Below are 22,510 nucleotides of genomic sequence, written 5' to 3' on the forward strand. Positions count from 1 at the left end.
GGGTACTGCATCTCTCCTGCCATACCAGTCTGGACTGGTACTGCATCTCTACTTCTGTGAAAGATGGAAGGGTACTGCATCTTTACTGCCATGCCAGTCTGGAGTGGGTACTGCATCTCTACTGCTGCACCAGTCTGGAGTGGGTACTGCATCTCTACTGCCATGCCAGTCTGGAGTGGGTACTGCATCTTTACTGCCATACCAGTCTGGAGTGGGTACTGCATCTCTACTGCTTCACCAGTCTGGAGTGGGTACTGCATCTTTACTGCCATACCAGTCTGGAATGGGTACTGCATCTTTACTGCCATACCAGTCTGGAATGGGTACTGCATCTGTACTGCCATACCAGTCTGGAGTGGTACTGCATCTCTACTGCCATACCAGTCTGGAGGGGTACTGCATCTCTACTGCCATACCAGTTTGGAGTTTGTACTGCATCTGTACTGCCATACCAGTCTGGAGTGGTACTGCATCTCCACTTCTGTGAAAGATGGAGGAGTACTGCATCTCTACTGCCATATCAGTCTGGAGGGGTACTACATCTGCAGCTCCTGTGATTTTCGTCTGATTCTAGTGGTCAGAGTCTCTGTGGTGTGTGTTGCTCCTGGTCTCCCCACTGCATTCTCATCCTCATCTCTTCGCTGCTGATGTACTGCTGCTGTTTTACACCTTCTGGTGTGCTTTCCTTCCCTGTCTGGATAGCTGGAGACGTGCTGCTTGATCTGAATACATAATGACTGCTCAGTGATGTGTTCTCTGTTTGCGACCGGTCGAGATTATAGCCTTTTAAATGTAGCTGTGTGGAAATTACAGCTATCCCTTTTGCATTTGTGAACACGGTCTGTAGTGTCAGGCAGACACTGAGTGTACCGATTATGTAAAATATTCCACAGAAAATGTTTTGGCGTTTTGGCCTACCACATGCAATTCTTGTTTATTGACCTTGTTCATCTTAAAGTGTTGCTGACAGACCGTCCCCCCCAACTTCTCATGCAGATACGGTTCTCTCTTCTTGCTCTTGCAGAATCCATTTAACCCGTCTGGGCCCTGTCCTTTGTCTGCTCCAGCACGAGACGGCTGCCATCTGCCGCCAGTGAATCGCAAGCAGATTCTGTAATTCCCTGACTCAATGGCATCCGCACACTCAGTATTGGGAGAATCGTGCCTTCTGGTTTGCTATGCAAAGTTTTAGTCGCCTCCTAGCAGCTGCGGTGTAGTTTACTCAGTACCAGCGCATCAGTGGAACGCGGGGCTCTATAAGCTGCGCGGATCACTAACCGCAAAGCGAACGGAAACTCTGAACGCTGTGCATTTCTGCTGGACTCGTGACGTCACTGCCCTGCGATGCCAAGTCGCCTTGCCGAGGGCTGTGCGCTTCTGCTCGCTGTCCCACTCCCGCAGAAGTAGGGTGCGTTTCTTCCCCTTTTCTTCAAACTGCCCCGCAAGAGTCTTTCCCTTTCACCAGCCTGTCCCGCACGAAGGAGGCTACACATGTAATATTCCGGAAAGTTGTTTTTTTAATTTTATGGGGCAAAGTGTGGGCTTTTCTGGAAAATGTTACGTAGAGCGATTTTGTTAAAGAGTGTAAAAGACGATGATAATGCGGATTCGGGAGCGGAGACAGCCGGGTGAGTTAACGTGCTAGCGAGCTGTGCGTGTGTGGCGGGGGGTTGCTAGCCAGTGTTTTTTGTTTGTGGTATCTAGGTGGCTGTTTTGGACTTCCTTTATCCATTGTTCATTGAATCCTTCGTGTTTTCATTTCCCAAGTAAACGAAAAGCGATATAGCCCAGTAATGTTGCTAACATCATTTATTCATTTACGGAGCTAACGTTAGCTTCTGATTTACCGTTAGTTATTTGCATATATCTGAACTATGATGTATATAGGCAATGATAAAACTAGGCTAGGAAGTTGCTTCAGATCTTCTTGTCCGGCGTAATTATATATAATTGCTTAGATTTTCTAACTACACATTGTATAACCCATCTCAAAAAACTTATTTTTGTTTTGCGAACAAACGAAATTACAAAAAACTATAGCTACGAGTTAGCTCCAGATAGAGCTATCAGGCTAACCGGTTGGATATGTTACTAGAGAAAATAATACTTGTCCGATAAGCGTATCTTGGCGTGTAGATTTTGATGACATATTAACGATAACATCAGCAATTGCATTTGCTAACCAGATTGCTCCCTTGAGAGTTTTCCTCGGTAGATTGTCGTTAAAGCCACATTGCATTGTATAAGGCTTATAGTTAGTGTGACATGGATATGTCCAGTAGGCTAAGCGTTTTTGTTTACTAAAACGTTCGTTTGAGTTATTATTCAAATTGTATAATAAAACTATGGGGTTACATTGCACTTTTGGAGACTTGTAATTGCCAATAATGTGGCTTTTTGGAGCCAACGAACTCTGGTTCGCCCTAATTTGTTGATGTGTGAAATAGTTGTCTTGGCAACCGTGATGGCTACCTGTCATAGAGGGAAAGTCATAGACAGCTCCCTTCTGTGTTGCTCTGTAAATTAATGAATTCTTTCGCTATCCTTTCAGATCACACTGTGTGGTTAGAATGTTCTTCACTGGAAACTCAAGTGACCTGCTCTACTTCATCGGTCATTGCTGCAGTTAAATGTTCATAGAAAAATATTGACATCCTTTCCTCTTTTATAGATCTGACTGCAGCAAAATGTCTTCACTGGGCAGTAAGTGTCTCTTTAATTATAACATTCATGTTATTTACAGAAGCCTTTAGCGAAAAGGGTCCATATTCAGATTCAGGTGGACCAACACTGTACCTTTGAAGAACAGGCCTTATATTGACTGTCTTCTCTACAGATCTAGTGGTTAAAGTGGATAATGTTTGAATGTCCGCCATGAAAGTCACCCTGAATAAAACCATAAAAAATTAATAAAATTAGTTTGTAGAAGTGGAAGTATTGCTGAATTAAAGATATTTGTGTGGCAGTTTATAAGTAGCGTTGTGAGTTGTTAAAGGTACTCATGGTCCGCAGTGCTGGCTGACCCTATCCTGCAGGTCTACCCTGTCTCCCTCTGCTTGTGTTGTGATCAGGTGACCTGCTCTGTCTCCCTCTGCTTGTGTTGTGATCAGGTGACCTGCTCTGTGTCTCTGTGCTTGTGTTGTGATCAGGTGACCTGCTCTGTCTCCCTCTGCTTGTGTTGTGATCAGGTGACCTGCTCTGTGTCTCTGTGCTTGTGTTGTGATCAGGTGACCTGCTCTGTCTCCTTCTGCTTGTGTTGTGATCAGGTGACCTGGTCTGTCTCCCTCTGCTTGTGTTGTGATCAGGTGACCTGCTCTGTCTCCCTCTGCTTGTGTTGTGATCAGGTGACCTGGTCTGTCTCCCTCTGCTTGTGTTGTGATCAGGTGACCTGCTCTGTCTCCCTCTGCTTGTGTTGTGATCAGGTGACCTGCTCTGTCTCCCTCTGCTTGTGTTGTGACCAGGTGACCTGCTCTGTCTCCCTCTGCTTGTGTTGTGATCAGGTGACCTGCTCTGTCTCCTTCTGCTTGTGTTGTGATCAGGTGACCTGCTCTGTCTCCCTCTGCTTGTGTTGTGATCCGGTGACCTGCTGTGATCAGGTGACCTGCTCTGTGTCGCTGTGTTTGTGTTGTGATCAGGTGACCTGCTGGCAGCCCCGCCCATAGAGCCGCTGATGACTGTGCACCTGTTGGCCAATCCGGGGGACTCTCTCCTGCTGCAGCACACGCTGGACCGGCTGCTCCAGTGGCTGTGGCCGGGCCTGCGCCTCTTCCACGTTTCAGAGCGGGCGTGTGCGCTGCGGGACCCCTCCCACTCGCACCCGCGCCCGGGGGCGGGCTATCCCTCGCTGGCGGTGACGCTCTTCCTGCACGAGTCGTACGGGGAGGAGCGCATCCTGCAGGCGCTGGACTTCCTGCAGCGCCCCCCCTGGCAGTACCACCACACAGAGGGCGGGGGGGCCCGGCTGCGGCCGTACCTGCTGCCCAGCTGCGAGCTGCACAGCCTGGGCGCGGGCATGCCGCTGTGGGCGGTGCGGCCTGTGCACTGCGGACCCGAGGCTCTGCGCGTCACGCTGCACACCGCGCACCGTAACTACGACGACGCCGTGCGGCTGTACCAGCTGGTGCTGCGGCGGCGGGCGGAGACGCAGCGGGCGGGGCTGTGCTGGTTCACGCTGCGCGCACGGTCCGGCCTGCGTCTACAGCTGGCACTGAAGCAGCTGGCGCCCGGCGTCGCCGTGCAGCCCTGCCAGTCCGCCGTGCTGCAGTTCCGCGCCGGCGAGATCGGCCAGCTCGTCCCGCTGCTACCCCACCCCTGCACCCCCATCAGCGCCACCCGCTGGCAGACGGAGGACCTCGACGCCAACAAGATACTCTTCCAGGTGCCCTGCTGTGCCGCACACAGGCTCTGGGGTTTACTGTGCAGCTCTAACTGTGTGCATAGTCTTCAGGTTTACTGTGCAGCTCTAACTGTGTGCATAGCCTCCAGGTTTACTGTGCAGCTCTAACTGTGTGCATAGCCTCCAGGTTTACTGTGCAGCTCTAACTGTGTGCATAGCCTCCAGGTTTACTGTGCAGCTCTAACTGTGTGCATAGCCTCCAGGTTTACTGTGCAGCTCTAACTGTGTGCATAGCCTCCAGGTTTACTGTGCAGCTCTAACTGTGTGCATAGCCTCCAGGTTTACTGTGCAGCTCTAACTGTGTGCATAGCCTCCAGGGTTACTGTGCAGCTCTAACTGTGTGCATAGCCTTCAGGGTTACTGTGCAGCTCTAACTGTGTGCATAGCCTCCAGGTTTACTGTGCAGCTCTAACTGTGTGCATAGCCTCCAGGTTTACTGTGCAGCTCTAACTGTGTGCATAGCCTCCAGGTTTACTGTGCAACTCTAACTGTGTGCATAGCCTCCAGGTTTACTGTGCAGCTCTAACTGTGTGCATAGCCTCCAGGTTTACTGTGCAGCTCTAACTGTGTGCATAGCCTCCAGGTTTACTGTGCAGCTCCCTAACTGTGTGCATAGCCTCCAGGTTTACTGTGCAGCTCTAACTGTGTGCATAGCCTCCAGGTTTACTGTGCAGCTCTAACTGTGTGCATAGCCTCCAGGTTTACTGTGCAGCTCTAACTGTGTGCATAGCCTCCAGGTTTACTGTGCAGCTCCCTAACTGTGTGCATAGCCTCCAGGTTTACTGTGCAGCTCTAACTGTGTGCATAGCCTCCAGGTTTACTGTGCAGCTCTAACTGTTTGCATAGCCTTCAGGGTTAATGTGCAGCTCTAACTGTGTGCATAGCCTCCAGGTTTACTGTGCAGCTCTAACTGTGTGCATAGCCTTCAGGGTTACTGTGCAGCTCCCTAACTGTGCGCGTAGCGTTGTTATTGTCGGTGTACAGATCGGCGTGATGTGGAAGCAGTGTGCCTTACCGGGTCGTTTGCTTCAGATTTGTGCCATCTGGCTCGTGGTTCCTGACCCAGGGGACCTGCAGAAGTGATCCTCTTTGATGGAGCTCTGTGCAGGAGCTGCTCCATAATTATTATTTTGCGTTTCTGACCTCTGACCTCTGTGCTGATTGGCTAATCTCCCGTTTGTCTATTAGCAACATTTACTTCAGTGCTGAATGTGTTTGGAAGGGGAAAGTTTAGGGATTCATCCGCCAACCAGTTTCCCTCTAGGCCGTAACTCAGGGCAGACCTGGGGCTGTAGTAATGCCCCAGGGGCTGTTGTTGTTGTATTGCCTTTTCTCATGGATGTTCCCCACAATTAATCTACTTGGCTGGTAGACAGGCCCATATAATGTGAAGCTATCTTCACTGTGTACCAGTGAAATCTAATTGGCTATTTTACAGTGTACTAGGGAAATCTAATTGGCTATTTTATTGTGTACTAGGGAAATATGATTGGCACTTTTACTGTGTACCAGGGAAATCTGATTGGCCTTGATATTCAGCTATACATTTCTGTGCTGTTAGTAGTCAACTGATATGTTGCACATTAATTTATCACAAACCAGCCATCATTGCTTTTGGTAAGACTCTGAAGATCGGTTGCTCATTTAAAGTGCCAGTGCGTGCTGCCTGCCTGTATGAAATTAAGTGGGTCTTGAGCCTTGAGTTAGTCACACACTGCGTTGTGCTGAGCGTGAATTCATCTGCAGATAAACCTCACTGAGGATACGTCATACTTTTCTGTGGCTGAGCCATTCATTATGGTTCTGATTAGTAGAGAGGTGGGGTTTGAGCTGCCAGTGCAGGCGTGTGGAATGTGCTTTTCTCTGTTTCCAGTGTAGCTGCTGTGTCTGTTTCCAGTGTAGCTGCTGTGTCTGTTTCTAGTGTAGCTGCTGTGTCTGTTTCCAGTGTAGCTGCTGTGTCTGTTTCCAGTGTAGCTGCTGACTGAGGTGGTGCTGTTCTGGGCAGTGTCCTGTGACTGAGGTAGTGCTGTTCTGAGCAGAGTCATGTGACTGGGGCGGCGCTGTTCTGAGCAGAGTCATGTGACTGATGCGGTGCTGTTCTGAGTGGAGTCATGTGTCTGAGGTGGTGCTGTTCTTCTCTCGTAGGTAAAAGAACAGCCCCAGCCAAGGTTTCCCACTTCTGCCTTCTCTCTGAACTCAGCCCCCCCCTCCAGAGGTACTCACACATGTGGGGGCTCCTGCCTGACACAGTGTGGGCCCCCTTGCCATCGTAGGCCCCGGACTCTGGACCCAGACGTGGGAGGCCTAGGCTCCTGGGAGGGGTACCCTGCAGAGTTGAAGATTTGGGGAGCGCCCAGGGAGGACAGTGTGGGGTCAGATAGCTGTTGCAGTACCCCCCCCAGCAGCTCCTGCTACTCCTCCCAGTGCAGCAGCCCCGCCCCCTCCCTCTTCCCTCATTCTCTGCCAGATCCAACCCTCTCCTGTGCCCCGCCTCTTCCCCTGCCAGACCCCGCCCTCTTCTGTGCCCCGCCCCCTCCCCTGCTGGACCCCACCCTGTCCAGTGTGCTGGGGGAGGAGCCGGAGATGGACGTGGACACTGGATTCGCTGTGGAGTCCCAGCAGGAGAGGCCTGTCACAGTGGGCGCCTCTTCCCTGGAGACAGTTGCTAAGGACCTGTGCCAGTGGTTGCCAGACACAGCCAGGGGAGACGTGACAGGGGTAGATGGGACTGTGACGTCATCACCCTGTGGTAGCAACATGCATCCCAGGACAGGCGGGGCTCTGAGCCAGAATCGGGGCGGAGCCCAGCAGAGGCAGGCCGGGGGGGATCAGCCCCCCTCACACGAGCCGGATGAGTTCTTCATCTGAGCCCTACTGAACACGCCTTACTGAACACCTGCACCTCTCCCCTACTGAACAAGCCTTTCTGAACACCTGCACCTCTCCCCTACTGAACAAGCCTTTCTGAACACCTGCACCTCTCCCCTACTGAACACGCCTTACTGAACACCTGCACCTCGCCCTACTGAACACGCCTTACTGAACACCTGCACCTCTCCCCTACTGAACACGCCTTACTGAACACCTGCACCTCTCCCCTACTGAACACGCCTTACTGAACACCTGCACCTCGCCCCTACTGAACAAGCCTTTCTGAACACCTGCACCTCTCCCCTACTGAACAAGCCTTTCTGAACACCTACACCTCTCCCCTACTGAACATGCCTTACTGAACACCTGCACCTCGCCCTACTGAACACACCTTTCTGAACACCTGCACCTCGCCCTACTGAACACGCCTTACTGAACACCTGCAGCTCGCCCCTACTGAACAAGCCTTTCTGAACACCCGCAGCTCTCCCTACTGAATACACCTTACTGAACACCTACACCTCGCCCCTACTGAATACACCTTACTGAACACCTACACCTCGCCCCTACTGAACACACCTTACTGAACACCTGCACCTCTCCCCTACTGAACACGCCTTACTGAACACCTGCACCTCGCCCTACTGAACAAGCCTTTCTGAACACCTGCACCTCTCCCCTACTGAACACACCTTACTGAACATCCATACCTGGCCCCTACTGAACACACTTTACTGAACACCCACACCTCGCCCCTACTGAACAAGCCTTTCTGAACACCCGCAGCTCTCCCTAACGAATACACCTTACTGAACACCTACACCTCGCCCCTACTGAACACACCTTACTGAACACCCACACCTCGCCCCTACTGAACACACCTTACTGAACACCCACACCTGTCCTTACTGAACACACCTTAAGAAACACCTACACCTCATTCAACTGAACACACTATATGCCCATAGCTTACTGTTGATGCGTTTTAGCTGGTCTATAGGAGTAATTTGATAATTCTATTCAATTTTATTTGTATATAGCTTATTACAGAGAACTGTCACAAAGACACTTTAGAGAGAAGCAAGGCAAGAGAGCAAGCAGAGCAAACACCATGCCTGAACCCACAAGTACATAAGGTAAAAAACTCCCAGCGAGGAGAAAACCCTCAAACAGTGGCGAGAAAAAACTCCCCAATGGGAAGAAATCTCAAGAGGAACCCTGCTATAGAGGGTGAGCCCATCATCCACTGACCAGGCAGTAAAGTATAATGATATAAAGTAGGATAATGTTATTATTACTGATCACAATAATAATAATGAATAACGAACAATATAATGTTTGTTAATGAACAACAGTATTTTTTGTAGTGTATCTTAGTGATCTTTACAGAGAGAGAGGGATGAATCAGTTTCTTCTGCCAGTACACAGTATCGCACGTGATTGGCTGAAGTCTCCCTGCTCACAGAATCATCATCAGCAGCATTGCTTTACCTCTCTGTTTCCTGAGAGACACAAACCTGCTCTGTTTCCTGTGGCTCACAAACCTGCTCTGTTTCCTGTGGCTCACAAACCTGCTCTGTTTCCTGTGGCACGCAAACCTGCTCTGTTTCCTGTGGCTCACAAACCTGCTCTGTTTCCTGTGGCTCACAAACCTGCTCTGTTTCCTATCGCTCACAAACCTGCTCTGTTTCCTGTGGCACGCAAACCTGCTCTGTTATCCTGTGGCACACAAACCTGCTTGTTTCGTCGCTCACAAATCTGCTCTGTTTCCTGTGGCTCACAAATCTGGTCTGTTCCCTGACCTCCTGGGTATATTCCTGCCTTTCACCCAGTCTGCTCACAGGACACTGATGAACACTCAGTGTTGATATGCACTGGTCATTTTGCCTTGTTCTAGCTAATTCAAAACAGGCTTTTAATCTGTTTTTTCACCCAGAGACAGTGCATCGACCTTTTTCCATAGTGCCACACTTTTTCATGTTTATCGACCTTTCAGAGGCCTTTCCCCAGGGGTCTGTGTCCTCATGTTGGCCTACCTGCCTTACCTGAGCACCTGTGGTTCACACATCCCTGCAAAGCTTCTGTAGTTTAGTGATTTCTGCTGGGATGAGTTTCAGTTCTCCAGAGCTTCAGCTTCTCTGAGCTTCATCTTCTCTGAGCTTCAGCTCCCCTGAGCTTCAGCTTCCCAGAGCTTCAGCTCCCCTGAGCTTCAGCTTCCCTGAGCTTCAGCTTCCCAGAGCTTCAGCTCCCCTGAGCTTCAGCTTCCCAGAGCTTCAGCTCCCCTGAGCTTCAGCTTCCCTGAGCTTCAGCTTCCCAGAGCTTCAGCTCCCCTGAGCTTCAGCTTCCCAGAGCTTCAGCTCCCCTGAGCTTCAGCTCCCCTGAGCTTCAGCCTCCCTGAGCTTCAGCTCCCCTGAGATGTGTTAATATATATATATATATATATATATATATATATATAACCGAGTCAGTACCACTAGAAATCTGCCAGTGACTTAGCGGTGATAGATGATGTATAACCATGATTACAGAGTTTAATGGAAATTCTGCAGGAACTATGAAATGTGCATCTGGTCCAATGTGTGTAGGCTCAGTTAGGCTGTTCATGAAACCAGAAACCCTATAGCATCCAATATGAGGATACACATGAAAATAAATGTTTTAGCACTATGTGTAGACATTAGCATTGGAATACTGAGTCAGTATTGGAATCACTCGATGCATTTTATATTCTTTGTTGTAATTACTATAGAGGTATTAATACCTGATGGGATCTTATTGTAATCTGCCTGTTAAATTATTTTTATGACCGTTGTCGGCATTAAAGCCTTAAATGTAACTTAAAACTTGCCTATTGCTGAGACTTGTCAAATGTAATTAAATTTTAATCAAGATTTTGTCAATTGAACTGTACTGATAACACCAATCTAAATTGTGGTAATAATTATTTATAATGATGTTCAAAGTCCCTCACTGCTGAAGTGTTATCTGATATTATTTTAAGTGGTGTTGATTAATTATTCATAATAATGAATTGATGATGATAATAGTAATAATGATACATTTCTTGCTAATTCCGGTCTGTAAATTCCGACCGGAATTCTCATCGGAGCTGGCCGAAAGCGTGTCCCCCATGCCGTTTTATGCTCCCCATGCCAGCGCTCGCTCGTGAGTGGCCCTTACGTTGAAACTTATAATTAAGCGTAACTGGAAACGGAGGGGGGGACCATGGGCCAGAGTCTGCAAGAAGCAGCTGATCGGTCACGTGATTTGCAGAAGGGAGAAGTGTGTCACATGCCTTTCTGCAGTTTCCAGTCAACCAAAATGGCTTTGCAAAGCGGCTTCCACGCGCGGATTCTGCTAGGAGTTTTCTTTTTTGTCAGTGCGTCGTTCGTCCCGTGCGATGCTCGTTTGAGAAACTTACATTTTGGGACGCTGTTTGATGTTGAGCATACACTCGGAAATGGCACCGCAGAAGAGCTGTGGTTCACTCAAAGACTGGATCATTTTAACGGCGCCGACAGACGAGTTTGGAAACAGGTAAGACATTACGGGTACGGTTTAATACTTAATGTGTGCAGTATTTTTGGTAGCATATACCTGTTAGTGTGGTTTCTAATTCCAAATGAACTTCGTTATGATGATTGAGTGACACATGTTTTGTTTACAGAGGTACTTTGTGAACGACAGTTTCTTCAGAAGTGGCGGTCCGGTTTTCTTGATGATCGGTGGGGAAGGTCCAGCGAATCCCGCGTGGATGCAGTTCGGGACCTGGCTGACGTATGCTCAGAAGCTCGGAGCGCTCTGTTTGATGCTGGAGCACCGCTTCTATGGGAAGAGCCGCCCGACTGAGTAAGGCAGCTGTTACGGTCTGGCTGCACGGATTAAAGTTTCCTTTCCATTTCTCTTTCATGGAAAAGATTCAGTTTTACAAATTTGCGCGTTCCTTGTATTAAATTGTTTAATCATAGACAAGCATTTAGTTTCAAGTGCAATCCGAAATTGTATGAACTAACAGTAATGTTTCTTTTGTTAAAATCATGTGACCCGTATTAGAAACGTTTTCCCTTCATCTTGCGATGCATGGCTTTGACCGCTAGATGGAGTTAATTCTTCATGTGAATCGGGAAAAATTGGCTTCAGTTACTACCAATGCTGCCTTCCAACTGCTTTTTTAAACCTCCTTTCTCACTTTCCTTGCTTCCTTTCCTAATATGGAAGCCAAACGGGTAAAAAAAATTAATAAACGTGAAACTGAGGTCTGGAATCAACATGGGTGCATTCCAATTGCTTATTTTATTGAAAGTGCACCATCTTTGAGGCCATCCAACCCGTTAAACTCTTTTAAATTAGGCTCCTTCCCCAACGGTTTCTGGTGAGCAAATGAAGGTTGAGTTGAATGAAGTGCTGCGGGTCTACATTTCCTAAAGCATGCACACATTCCGTGTTTTACTGGGCTGGAAAGACAGGATGGTGGGCCTTGCTTTGTCTCATCAGGGATATGAGCTTGGAGAACCTGCGCTACCTGAGCAGCCGCCAGGCGCTGGCCGACCTCGCGCACTTCCGCACCGCCATGGCGGAGGCCCGCGGGCTGGCGAACAGGAAGTGGGTGGCGTTCGGTGGCTCGTACCCCGGCTCCCTGGCGGCCTGGTTCCGGCTGAAATACCCACACCTCATCCACGCTGCCGTGGCAACCAGCGCACCTGTGCATGCTGTGCTCAACTTCCCAGGTAAAGCACACCTGGCCACAGGGACATGGCTGGTTTCTTTCCTCCACTTAGCTCTTTATCATTTTTACCAATGTGTGAATCTCCTACTTCTCTTACATCACCAGCCCCACACTTCTCTCTGTTGGGGATGTTTCGCTTAAACGCATCATGGTTCACATGGAGCTCATCCAGGGTGACTTGCAGAAGTGTGATGTAAAGGCTTGCACACAGACTCTGGCCCGAGCTGGTGGTGATCTCAGTCCCTGTTTCCGTTGGTGGGAGTCAGAAACCTACGGCAGGACATCAGGGGTTTTAATAGACGCACGCAGTGCTTTAAGTGCTTACAGGAGTGAGGATGTGAGGTCAGGTGTAGCACTGGCATCATTAGTGTTCAGTTCAGTCTTGATGCACATTCAGTCAGAGGAGCTCCCAGGTTCCTAACACGCATGCTTCAGTTCCTAACACGCATGCTTCAGTTCCTAACACGCATGCTTCTGTCCCTAACACGCATACTTCTGTCCCTAACACGCATGCTTCTGTCCCTAACACGCATGCTTCTGTCCCTAACACGCATGCTTCTGTCCCTAACACGCATGCTTCGGTTCCTAACACGCATGCCTGTGCAGTGCGTGTGTGCAACGCGCATGCTTCTGTTCATGTTGCATGTGTGTAGCACGCGTGCTTCTGTTCATTTTGCATGTGTGTAGCATGCGTGATTCTGTTCATGTTGCATGTGATTGTGTTCATGTTGCATGTGTGCAGCATGCGTGATTCTGTTCATGTTGCATGTGATTGTGTTCATGTTGCATGTGTGTAGCGTGTGTGATTGTGTTCATGTTGCATGTGATTGTGTTCATGTTGCATGTGTGTAGCGTGTGTGATTGTGTTCATGTTGCATGTGATTGTGTTCATGTTGCATGTGATTGTGTTCATGTTGCATGTGTGCAGCATGCGTGATTCTGTTCATGTTGCATGTGATTGTGTTCATGTTGCATGTGATTGTGTTCATGTTGCATGTGTGTAGCGTGTGTGATTGTGTTCATGTTGCATGTGTGTAGCGTGTGTGATTGTGTTCATGTTGCATGTGATTGTGTTCATGTTGCATGTGTGTAGCTTCGCTCATGGAGTTAGTTTTTGTCCCGCGGGTTCAGGGTTTTGGTCGGGACAGAACTTTGTACCTGGTCTAGGGTACGGGTCGTAGTTTTACTGACACATGGGCTGTCTTTGTGGTGCCTCTGGGAGTGATGTCACTGTGTGATGCCCTGAACAGCCATGTAAAGAGATGGTGAAGCTCAACTGTTTTTTTGGCAGAGTACCTTGAAGTGGTTCGGCGGTCCCTTGCTGCTGAGAACCTAGACTGCCCTCTGCTGGTGCAAAAGGCATCCGACACCCTGCTGGAGCGTCTGAAAGACCCGAAGGCCTACAACAACATCACTGAGGACTTCAGGTATAACCCTGTCCTGCTTCACACACACGCGCACATGCACGTACGTTCACACGCACAGATGCAAACACACGTGCACATGCAAATATTCAAACAGACTCACAGAAGCAAACACGTGCACACACACACACTCACTCTCACTCTCACACACACACTCACAGATGCAAACACGCGCACATGCTCTCTCACTCACACGCACGCACGCACACACACATGCATGCACACACACACAGGTGGCTGAACAGGCTGCCTCGGGTGTGTAATTCCAGGCTTGATCCCTGGCTCATCGCTGTGGGTACAGGCTGCTGTTTGGGAGCTTGGAAAGGCCCCTCTGTTACCCATAATGCCGCGGTGCCCGCTGGCTGGTAAAAGGGCTGTTTTGGCTGCCAGCGCAGGGTGTGTCGCCCGTGTCACCGCCACCGGATACTTTGTTGTTGAGGCTTGTGCACTCACTGAATCGGTCATTACATGTGCTCACCAGCAGGGGGGCACCTACAGCGCTTCACAGCCAGAGATTGCTCAGTCAGAATGACTGTTTCTTCATGCTTGGGGGAAGAAAGAAAAAACATTTATTTAAAATTTTCTGGACTTTTGGAGAATTGGATTGGAAATTTTCCTATAAAGAATCCCCTGTAGACAGGTTATTTACTGGATGTGAACCGAGACACTCTCTCACGCACGAACTTGCACGCGCGCGCACACTCACTCGCACTCGCACACATGATTACCTGAGGTGGGAGGGGTTTAAGCTGAGCCTGTGCTGTGTGTGTGTGTCAGCAGTGTGTGTTTCCTCCTCTTCAGTCACCGTCTCGGCTGTGTGTGGGGGGGAATGGGGCCAGGGACTGGGGAATGGGGCCGGGGGGCGGAGTGGGGGGGTGGGGAACGGGGCCTGGGCCTGGGCCTGGGCCTGGGCCTGGGCCCAAGCCTCATTAGGCTCACTTTCAGGCGTCTGTGTATGTGCAGTGTGTGCATGCGTGCGTGCGTGCGTGCGTGTGCGAGCGTCCGTGTGCGTGCCTGCGTGCGTGCATGCGTGCATGTGCGTGCGTGCCTGTGTGCGTGCATGCGTGCATGTGCGTGCGTGTGCGCGCGTGCGTATGCGTGCCAGCGTGCGTGCGTGCGTGCGTGCGTGCGTGCGTGTGTGTGTGCGTGCACGTGTGTGTGTTATTTCAGAGAACTGGGGGCCCCACTGACCCCCCCCCCCCCCCCAGACGCTGTCAGCCAGCCTGGCCTTAGGGTGAGGCAGCGGTCTGCTACCTCTTATCGGTTTGGGGCGTGGCCTGGTCTGTGACGGTCGGGGCGGCGGCGGGGGCGGAGGCGGGGGTGGTCCTGTGTGATGGTCAGGTTGGGGCGGGGGCGGGGGTGGTCCTGTGTGACAGTTGGGTTGGGGCGGGGGTGGGGGCGGTCCTGTGTGGCGGGTGGGGGCGGGGGTGGTCCTGTGTGACAGTCGGGGTGGGGGCGGGGGCGGTCCTGCGGGACAGACGCTTGTTCTGGGTCCCGTGATATCGGAGCGTCGGACACGCTCCAGGTTCCATGGAATGCAGGCGCTTCCGACTCCAGCGGGTCCCTGGTGGCCGAACAAAGACCTCACACACTCCCCTTGCCCCTCCTGCTCCCCCACACACAGGAGGAACAGGTGCCTCCTTTAATCTGCACCTCCATGCCCTTCAGCGCTACTTTTCTCAAAGAGCTGAGATGCACAGTCAGGTTTCTGTCCGTCTGTCACAGGTCTGAGGGCTGAAATAAGTGTGAAAACAAAATGGCTGCTGTGGATTTAGTCAGTAAATGTTTGTGGACAGAGAGCTGAGTCTGCCTCAGAATGAGATCACAGACCTCAGCCCAGGCTGGAGAGGTCAGGTTTAAAAATGTCCATTAGACTGTGAGGCAAACTGACAAAACAAACCACCAATGAGCCAAACCCACACAGGGAGGACTGCTGGTCAGTAGCTGATTATTCGCGTGTGTGAGTGCGCATGTGAATGTGTGTGTGAGTGTGTGTGCGCGCGCGAGTGGGTGTGCGCATGTGTGTGCGCGCGCGCATGTGTGTGAGTGCGTATGTGAGTGAGTGTGTGTGTGGATAAGGGTGTGTGTGTGAGTGTGAGTGTTTGAGTGTGATATTCTTTTATCCTCCATCTCTCTGCAGGCTGTGTGAGAAGCTGCAGATCCAGACTGATATGGACTCTGCGTACCTCCTGGAGTCGCTGGCTGGGAACTTCATGGATGTGGTCCAGTACAACCAGGACAACCGGGCATTTGAGGTGTGTGTGTGTGTGTGTGTGTGTGTGCGCGCGCGCGCGCGCGTGCGTGCCTGTGTGTGCGTGTGTTCTGGGGTACTGGGTGGCATAGTGTGTGTGTTCAGGAGAGAGCAGTGATCATGAATTGGTGCTACTCTAAGTGAATATGGTCTTCTGACCTGATGAGTGTCTGGGCTGCAGAGGCCTGTTATAATGGAATATTTCAGTCAAATCATCTGGCGTGATCGTGTCTGCGGTCCAGACTAGCTGTGTCCGGACTGTCAGTGGAAGAGGGAGAGGGAGGGGGCGGGAGAGAGAGAGAGAGAGACAAAGAGGGAGGACTTTCTCTGGAATCGCAGCTCAAAGTGCTGCTGGCGACATGTTTCCCAGAAGTGTGTTCTTGCTGCTTATCGTCATGGTGACACTCCCTGCGGTTGCTGTGGTAATCTCCGGGGAAGGACAAAAGGAGCTTTGGCTTGGGAGCACCTCTCCCGTTCCTGAGCTCCCAGCACAGCTCTCTAATGGAGGATAAAACCATTGGTGAGAAAAACAGCTTTAATGAAGGCCAAGGTTTTATTTATGAATTTAGAAATTAGTTATTTCACACTGGAGAAGAAATCCTGAACTTATCTTCTGGCCAAGCTTCAAGAAAACAGCGGTTTTAAAGGGGAGCTGGTTTGACCTTTCCTCAAAAGTTTCAGAGGAGTTGAGAACAGACCATGTTCTTATTCCCTAGTCATTACAATCATTAGTGTTCCTAAATCAGCCCTGGTATAGAGTGTGAAATGTTAGCCAAATGCATTTGTCGCTAACATATGTGGCTATAAAGACTCAACTTTCCTTCAAGTTAACTGGAATTTACACTTAATGGAGTTTTTTATATATGCATGTATGTACTGTATATGTCTATATACGTGTGTGTCTGTGTGTATATACAGTACTGTGCAAAAGTTTTAGGCACCCTAGATTTTAAATATAATATATATTTGGTCTGGGATGTTTATTTTTTGTTTTCTGCATTAGTCTGTCAGTAGAAAAGAGCTAATCTGAGATTTCCAAACATGAATTTTCCAAAAAATAAAATTTCACAGATATATTTTTGTATTTTGTAGTAATAGTAATTTTAAGTAATAGACTACTTTTCAGATAAAAACTTGATCAAGGGTCTCTGGGATTACCTGGAGAGCCAGAAGCGAGCGAAACACCCAAAATCTGCAGAAGTTCTCCAAAATGCTTGGAACAACCTACCACCAATTTTCTTAAAACTGCAGGACAGTGTACCTAAGAGAATTGATGTAGTTTTAAAGGCGAAGGGTGGTCACACCAAACATTGATGTTATTTAGTTTTTAATTATTTACTGCTCTTTATATTATTTTTTCTATATATATAACCTTTCATTTCATTATTTTTGAAAGCATCTTAGCTGTACAGCATTTTTTTTTTACAGGTGCCTAAGACTTTTGCACAGTACTGTGTATATATATATATTTTTTGAGTAAATATGTTCCTGTTGCTCACAGGTGTAGTAATGTGTTCCTTTTGCTCGCGGGTGTAGTAATGTGTTCCTGTTGCTCGCGGGTGTAGTAATGTGTTCCTGTAGCTCATGGGTGTTGTAATGTGTTCCTGTTGCTCCCGGGTGTAGTAAATGTGTTCCTGTAGCTTGTGGGTGTAGTAATGTGTTCCTGTAGTTAGCGGGTGTAGTAATTTGTTCCTATAGTTCACGCTGTAGTATTGTGTGCCTGAAGCTTGTGGGTGTAGTAATGTGTTCCTGTAGTTTGCGGATGTAGTAATTTGTTCCTGTAGTTTGCGGGTGTAGTAATATGTTCCTGTTGCTCGCAGGTGTAGTAATGTGTTCCTGTTGCTCGCAGGTGTAGTACATATGTTCCTGTAGCTCATGGGTGTAGTAATGTGTTCTCGTGGTTGCTCTCAGGGTGTAGTAATGTGTTCCTGTTGCTCGCGGGTGTAGTAATGTGTTCCTGTAGCTTGCAGTGTATTAATATGTTCCTGTTGCTCGCAGGTGTAGTAATGTGTTCCTGCAGCTCGCAGGTGTAGTAATGTGATCCTGCAGCTCGCAGGTGTAGTAATGTGTTCCTGCAGCTCGCAGGTGTAGTAATGTGTTCCTGTAGTTTGCGGGTGTAGTACATATGTTCCTGTAGCTCGTGGGTGTAGTAATGTGATCCTGTTGCTCGCAGGTGTAGTAATGTGTTCTCGTGGTTGCTCTCAGGGTGTAGTAATGTGTTCCTGTTGCTCGCAGGTGTAGTAATGTGTTCCTGTTGCTCGCAGGTGTAGTAATGTGTTCCTGTAGCTCGCGGGTGTAGTAAATGTGTTCCTGTAGCTCGCGGGTGTAGTAATGTGTTCTCGTGGTTGCTCTCAGGGTGTAGTAATGTGTTCCTGTTGCTCGTGGGTGTAGTAATGTATTCCTGTTGCTCACGGGTGTAGTAGCTCATGGGTGTAGTAATGTGTTCCTGTTGCTCGCGGGTGTTGTAATGTGTTCCTGCAGCTCGCAGGTGTAGTAATGTGTTCCTGTAGCTCATGGGTGTAGTAATGTGTTCTCGTGGTTGCTCTCAGGGTGTAGTAATGTGTTCCTGTTGCTCGCAGGTGTAGTAATGTGTTCCTGTTGCTCTCAGGGTGTAGTAATGTGTTCCTGTAGTTTGCGGGTGTAGTAATGTGTTCCTGTAGCTCGCAGGTGTTGTAATGTGTTCCTGCAGCTCGCAGGAACACATTCTCGTGGTTGCTCTCAGGGTGTAGTAATGTGTTCCTGTTGCTCGTGGGTGTAGTAATGTATTCCTGTTGCTCACGGGTGTAGTAGCTCATGGGTGTAGTAATGTGTTCCTGTTGCTCGCGGGTGTAGTAATGTGTTCCTGTAGCTCGCAGGTGTAGTAATGTGTTCCTGTAGTTTGCGCGTGTAGTAATGTGTTCCTGTAGCTCATGGGTGTAGTAATGTGTTCTCGTGGTTGCTCTCAGGGTGTAGTAATGTGTTCCTGTTGCTCGTGGGTGTAGTAATGTGTTCTCATGGTTGCTCTCAGGGTGTAGTAATGTGTTCCTGTAGCTCGTGGGTGTAGTAATGTGTTCCTGTAGCTCATGGGTGTAGTAATGTGTTCTCGTGGTTGCTCTCAGGGTGTAGTAATATGTTCCTGTTGCTCGTGGGTGTAGTAATGTGTTCCTGTAGCTCACGGGTGTAGTAATGTGTTCCTGTTGCTCGTGGGTGTAGTAATGTGTTCTCGTGGTTGCTCTCAGGGTGTAGTAATGTGTTCCTGTAGCTCGTGGGTGTAGTAATGTGTTCCTGTAGCTCATGGGTGTAGTAATGTGTTCTTGTGGTTGCTCTCAGGGTGTAGTAATGTGTTCCTGTTGCTCGTGGGTGTAGTAATGTGTTCTCGTGGTTGCTCTCAGGGTGTAGTAATGTGTTCCTGTAGCTCGTGGGTGTAGTAATGTGTTCCTGTAGCTCATGGGTGTAGTAATGTGTTCTCGTGGTTGCTCTCAGGGTGTAGTAATATGTTCCTGTTGCTCGTGGGTGTAGTAATGTGTTCCTGTAGCTCACGGGTGTAGTAATGTGTTCCTGTTGCTCGTGGGTGTAGTAATGTGTTCTCGTGGTTGCTCTCAGGGTGTAGTTGGGACGAACATCACCATCCAGGTGTTGTGTGGGCTGATGCTGGACGCGTCTCTGGGGGAGCCGTACGACAGGTATGCAGCCGTCGCCCGCCTCATGCTCCAGACCTTCTCCCAAAAGTGCCTGGATGCCAGCTACACCAACTACGTGCGGGACATGAGGAATGCGTCCTGGAGCAGTCCTGCCTCAGGAGGTGAGTGGGGCGGTGGGCAGGGATGTGGGCAGGGGGCTGGATTGCCCATACTGTCACTGACTTCACCGTGGGTTTGTTCCTAAAATGCTTGTTTTTGTGAGCAGAATGCTGTTGGTTTAGCCGCGAACCCTGCCGGGGGGGTGAGGCCGCACCCCGCCCACGCCTGGCTCCGCCCCCTTTCCCAGCACGCCGGCGGAAAGCCCTGCTGTGTGCTGCTTGTTTATCTTCCTTTGGCCGCTTTGTGGGTGAAAAAGCCTCTCATTCCATTTGCTCGCCCTCCTGCGGTTACTGCAGTGGCCTCTCTCTCCTCCTGCTTGGATCACAGGAAGTGGTGGGCCTGGGGGTCTGGCTATCCCAGCATGCACCTGGAATGGGGATGGCTTTGACTTTGAAGGGGGTTTTATCGGCTTATCGCAAAAGGGTTTTAATGGGCGCGAAAATTTGTCTAATGGAACTTGACTCCTTAAATCCGTTTTTGGGAACTGTGCATCTGAAACACTTTCAGGTGCTCGCAAACTTTAGAAACTCCTTCAGGTTCCTGAGACTTGTCAAGAAAACGGTATGTACAATTGTACCAATATGTACAATCTTATGAAAAAGGTTTCTGCCCTTAAATATTTGTGAAAATAGATGCTGTTTTTAAGTTAGTTGTAATATTCCTGCAGATTACTGCCAACTAAAGTATAAATGCTGTGATCATTTGACCCAGACCTGTCCTGTTTTTATCCCCGGATCTTACAGCCCAGGCCCTGTTGGCCCTTCATATAAAACGCTGATGACAGGAGGCTGGTCCCGAGGCCTGGAGCCTAGCGCCTCCTGCTGACTGCTCTGCTCTGTGTCCCTGTTCCTGCAGGACGGCAGTGGGTTTACCAGACCTGCACGGAGTTTGGGTTCTACCAGAGCACCGACTCGCCCAACCAGCCTTTCAGCGGCTTCCCCCTGCCGTAAGCAGCCCGTACTGCACTCACCTTTCACTTCCTGTCTGCGCACTTGGTCACCCGTGCCACTTCCTGTCTGAACTGTCTAGGTTTCTCTGACATTTGTGTTCAGCCCTAGAGGACGCCTGTTCCCAAGGTGATGGGTGCCAACTGGTTTATGATAGGTGTGGTAGCTTATTGCTCTTTTTTTATGAAAACTGCTGTAAGTCAAGCCAAAAAAAAGTAATGTTGACAGGAAGAGTGTTGATCTTGTGTGGTTCTTGAGTTGCTTGGCCTTGTGGGGCTTCACACGGTACCTTACCCCCCCCCCAGGTACCATGTGAAGCAGTGTGGGGATGTGTTCGACCCCTCCCTGACCGCGGACGCCATCGCCAGCGCCGTTCAGGAGACCAATGAGCAGTACGGCGGCTACGACATCCACACCAGCCGAATCGTCTTCCCCAATGGCTCCATCGACCCCTGGCATGCCCTGAGCGTCACCAGGGACATCAGCGATGACCTGCCCGCCGTCTTCATCCAGGGTGAGGGCATAGTCTTCCTCTCCCCTGCGGTACCTGTGCACTCTGTACACGGTTCTCCTCTCCTTCACCCTGACTCCTCCCCCGAGTCCTCACCATTTCTGCTGCAGGTTTACACTGTTGTTCTTGCTGTGGTTGGGTATAGAGGGTCACGCCTCATGTCACATACCTGGGATAGAGGGAGTTTAGAGGGTCACGTACCTGGGTTAGAGGGAGTGTTGAGGGTCATGTACCTGGGTTAGAGGGAGTTTTGAGGGTCAAATACATGGGTTAGAGGGAGTTTAGAGGGTCATGTACCTGGGTTAGAGGGAGTTTTGAGGGTCACGTACCTGGGTTAGAGGGAGTGTTGAGGGTCATGTACCTGGGTTAGAGGGAGTGTTGAGGGTCATGTACCTGGGTTAGAGGGAGTTTTGAGGGTCAAATACATGGGTTAGAGGGAGTTTAGAGGGTCATGTACCTGGGTTAGAGGGAGTGTTGAGGGTCATGTACCTGGGTTAGAGGGAGTTTTGAGGGTCACATACATGGGTTAGAGGGAGTTTAGAGGATCATGTACCTGGGTTAGAGGGAGTTTAGAGGGTTGTACCTGGGTTAGATTCAGTTTAGAGGGTCACACGCCTTGGTTAGAAGGAGTTTTCCACTGAAGCCTGTAGTGAGCCTTGTTTCAGTCCCAGATTAGTCCAGGCACAGCTTGAATCCTTGGGCCCCTGAGTTTTGCAGTGACCTTCCCCAGATCACACGGAGGTTCAAACTGTTTGAGTCTTCAAGTCCAGACTCAAGTCTCCTCGTTAGCCTCTTGCTCAATGTCCTCAGAGTCCAAGCTGAACCCTACCTGAGCTGTTGCTTTTGAACTCTGGCCTGAAAGGACTGAAGGTGTGCATTGTGAAGGTGTGTGACGGCTCTTGTGTAACTCGTGGCTGGTTTAGAGAAAGAGAGCTGATTGATTGATCGGTGCACACCTGTTCTCTCTCTCTCTCTCAGGCACCGCCCACTGTGCAAACATGTACCCGGCGCGGGGGCAGGATCTCCCCCAGCTCAGCCTGGCCCGGGACCACGTGTACCTGCTACTGCAGAAGTGGCTGAAGCAGTGACATCTTCCTAAAGACCCCCCCCCCCCCCCCCCCCCCCCACAGCCCGAGCCCAGATCACTATGGCCTTTAAGTTCCTGTGGCCTAAAGCACTTTAATGTCTCTCGCTGCAATGCTCGTTTTGTAAATCTCTAAATAAATGTATTGAGGTACGATATTTTCTCTCTGTGAGTTTGTGTTATGCCAGCACTGCCTCCTTCTGCTGAAAAGGCTTTGTTTTATTTGTCTGATTCTGCAACAGATGGTTTGAGCAAAAGTGTCTGTAATTCACTGAAAGGTTTCCGAATAGGGAACTGCACGCAAGTGTCCATTTACAAATGGGCTCTGATCGAGTGTGCACTAGCAGGGCTCTGATTGAGTGTGCACTAGCAGTGCTTAGAGTGCGCACTAGCCGGGCTCTGATCGAGTGCGCACTAGCAGGGCTCTGATTGAGTGTGCACTAGCAGGGCTCTGATTGAGTGTGCACTAGCAGGGCTCTGATTGAGTGCGCACTAGTAGGGCTCTGATTGAGTGCGCACTA

The 22,510-nt window shown here is 49.8% G+C and overlaps 2 protein-coding genes and 1 long non-coding RNA gene across 5 annotated transcripts; all 3 read left to right on the forward strand.

Moving 5' to 3' along the window:
• The first annotated feature begins 8 nt into the window (after positions 1-8).
• On the forward strand, positions 9-8,177 carry LOC118209440 (protein FAM124B). Of its 3 annotated transcripts, XM_035384748.1 has the most exons (5): positions 9-247; positions 1,025-1,628; positions 2,672-2,703; positions 3,636-4,378; positions 6,542-8,177. In XM_035384748.1, exons 2-5 carry the CDS (start codon positions 1,555-1,557, stop codon positions 7,262-7,264), a joined length of 1,572 nt encoding a protein of 523 aa, XP_035240639.1. In that variant the 5' UTR covers positions 9-247; positions 1,025-1,554; the 3' UTR covers positions 7,265-8,177. The 3 variants fall into 3 exon arrangements, with proteins under 3 accessions (XP_035240639.1, XP_035240638.1, XP_035240640.1); XM_035384747.1 differs by having other exon boundaries at positions 9-1,628; XM_035384749.1 differs by having other exon boundaries at positions 9-1,408.
• A 2,318-nt stretch (positions 8,178-10,495) lies between these two features.
• On the forward strand, positions 10,496-22,147 carry prss16 (serine protease 16). The gene is made up of 9 exons (XM_035384746.1): positions 10,496-10,804; positions 10,935-11,116; positions 11,762-11,994; positions 13,285-13,420; positions 15,558-15,672; positions 19,251-19,449; positions 20,303-20,393; positions 20,700-20,908; positions 21,884-22,147. The coding sequence occupies exons 1-9, from the start codon at positions 10,559-10,561 to the stop codon at positions 21,991-21,993; spliced, it is 1,521 nt and encodes a 506-aa protein (XP_035240637.1). The 5' UTR covers positions 10,496-10,558; the 3' UTR covers positions 21,994-22,147.
• On the forward strand, positions 17,092-19,244 carry LOC118209441. The gene is made up of 3 exons (XR_004761722.1): positions 17,092-17,609; positions 17,842-18,335; positions 18,524-19,244. It is a non-coding gene; the product is annotated as an uncharacterized LOC118209441 (long non-coding RNA).
• Positions 22,148-22,510: the final 363 nt, after the last annotated feature.

This window comes from Anguilla anguilla, chromosome 12 (genome assembly GCF_013347855.1).
Source record: "Anguilla anguilla isolate fAngAng1 chromosome 12, fAngAng1.pri, whole genome shotgun sequence".
Classification (NCBI taxonomy): Eukaryota; Metazoa; Chordata; class Actinopteri; order Anguilliformes; family Anguillidae; genus Anguilla; species Anguilla anguilla.